Here is a 1,586-nt window from a genome sequence, read left to right on the forward strand (position 1 = left end):
AAATAAAAAAATAATAAAAAAAAATAATTCAACATAAACTCTTACAAATTAACCACTTAAACAAATTATAAATAACATATAACCATTTCGAGCTTTATTACAAATTAACCACTTAAACAAATTATAAATAACCTATAACCATTTCGAGCTTTACTACAAATTAACCACTTAAACAAATTATAAATAACATATAACCATTTCGAGCTTTACTACAAATTAACCAATTAAACAAATTATAATTGGTTAAAAATTCAAAACTAAATATTTTTATAAATTGTCTCAATAATTTATGTAATTTAGGTATATTTAGAGTGAATAATACCCCAAACATCTTGAAAGATACAAAAATTTATCGGTGAATTACAAAAAAAAATTAATTATTAATTAATAAATTGTATTTTATAATATATATATTTATATATATAGGTATATATATTTCTATATAAGTAACAAAAATAAATTACCAAAATCAAAAAATCAAAATTAAATTACCAAAATCAAATAATCAAAACTAAATTACCAAAATCAAATAATCAAAATTAAATTACTAAAAAAAAAAAAAATTTTAATATATTTAAAGCTCGAAATGGGTAGCAGTTAATATTTATTGCTACCCATTTCGAGCTTTAAATTAATAAAAGTCGTGTTAACTATTAATACAAAAATCAATTTATTTTTTAAAATTAACTGTTTATAAAAATATAATCCACATTCATATATTCTATTGAGCTACTTGCAAAATTGAAGAAATGAATCATTTTAATATGGTAATTATCTCACCCATACTAAAAAATTCATTCACTTTTTCTTGTTTTCTTTCAAATAAAATGAATGAATTTTTTAGTATATAAATTACTCATAAAGTACTAAAAAGTTCATTCACCTTTTCTTGTTTACTTTCAAATAAAATGAATGAATTTTTTAGTATATAAATTACTCATTTTTTATTAATATTAATTAATAAAAGTTAAATATGAGTCAAAAATAAAATAAATTTGAATATTTATTTATATAATATTATAATGATTAAAATTTTATTTATATATATATATGTATATTATTATTTTTTATATATATGTATATTATTATTTTTTAAAAGATTAATAATTTTTTATTTATGTTATTATTATTTTTTAAATGATTAATATTTTTTTTATTTATATTATTATTATTTTTTGAATTTTCAAAATTTTTTTCCAATTGACACAATTGAAAACAGATCATTATACACATTGCATGTAATTCGGGAAATAATTTACATTTGGTATTGGCAATTCCAAATCTTTTAACTGAGCTATTACCTCTTTCAACAGGTGTTCTTAAAGCTGCCTGTTTCTGTTGAAATGAAGATTGTATTTTTTTTTTTTGTTCTTGGGTTTTATCATTTATTGTTTTCTCGTCTAAAAATTTATAATAACAGGATGGAGTTATGTAAATTGATCCAGGATATGCTATATTGAAATTAAAATTTTAATTAATATTAATTAAATAATATATATACAACAACAACATTATTTTATTATAAATCAATTTAATAATTTACCAGAATCAGCTAGAATATTTAAATCATTTTCAATTGCAAATTG

The 1,586-nt window shown here is 17.7% G+C and overlaps 1 protein-coding gene across 1 annotated transcript in view; it reads right to left on the reverse strand.

Annotated features, from left to right (window-relative positions):
- Positions 1-539: 539 nt before the first annotated feature.
- DICPUDRAFT_159009 (uncharacterized protein) overlaps positions 540-1,586 on the reverse strand; it is a gene marked incomplete at both ends in the record, with an annotated part of 3,294 nt that continues 2,247 nt past the window's right edge. Inside the window, 2 exons of the mRNA XM_003294017.1 lie at positions 540-547; positions 1,260-1,400. Coding sequence (XP_003294065.1) covers positions 540-547; positions 1,260-1,400 — 149 coding nt within the window. The remainder of the gene's footprint in view (positions 548-1,259; positions 1,401-1,586) is intronic.

The sequence above is a fragment of the Dictyostelium purpureum genome (assembly GCF_000190715.1).
Source record: "Dictyostelium purpureum unplaced genomic scaffold DICPUscaffold_499, whole genome shotgun sequence".
Taxonomy (NCBI): domain Eukaryota; phylum Evosea; class Eumycetozoa; order Dictyosteliales; family Dictyosteliaceae; genus Dictyostelium; species Dictyostelium purpureum.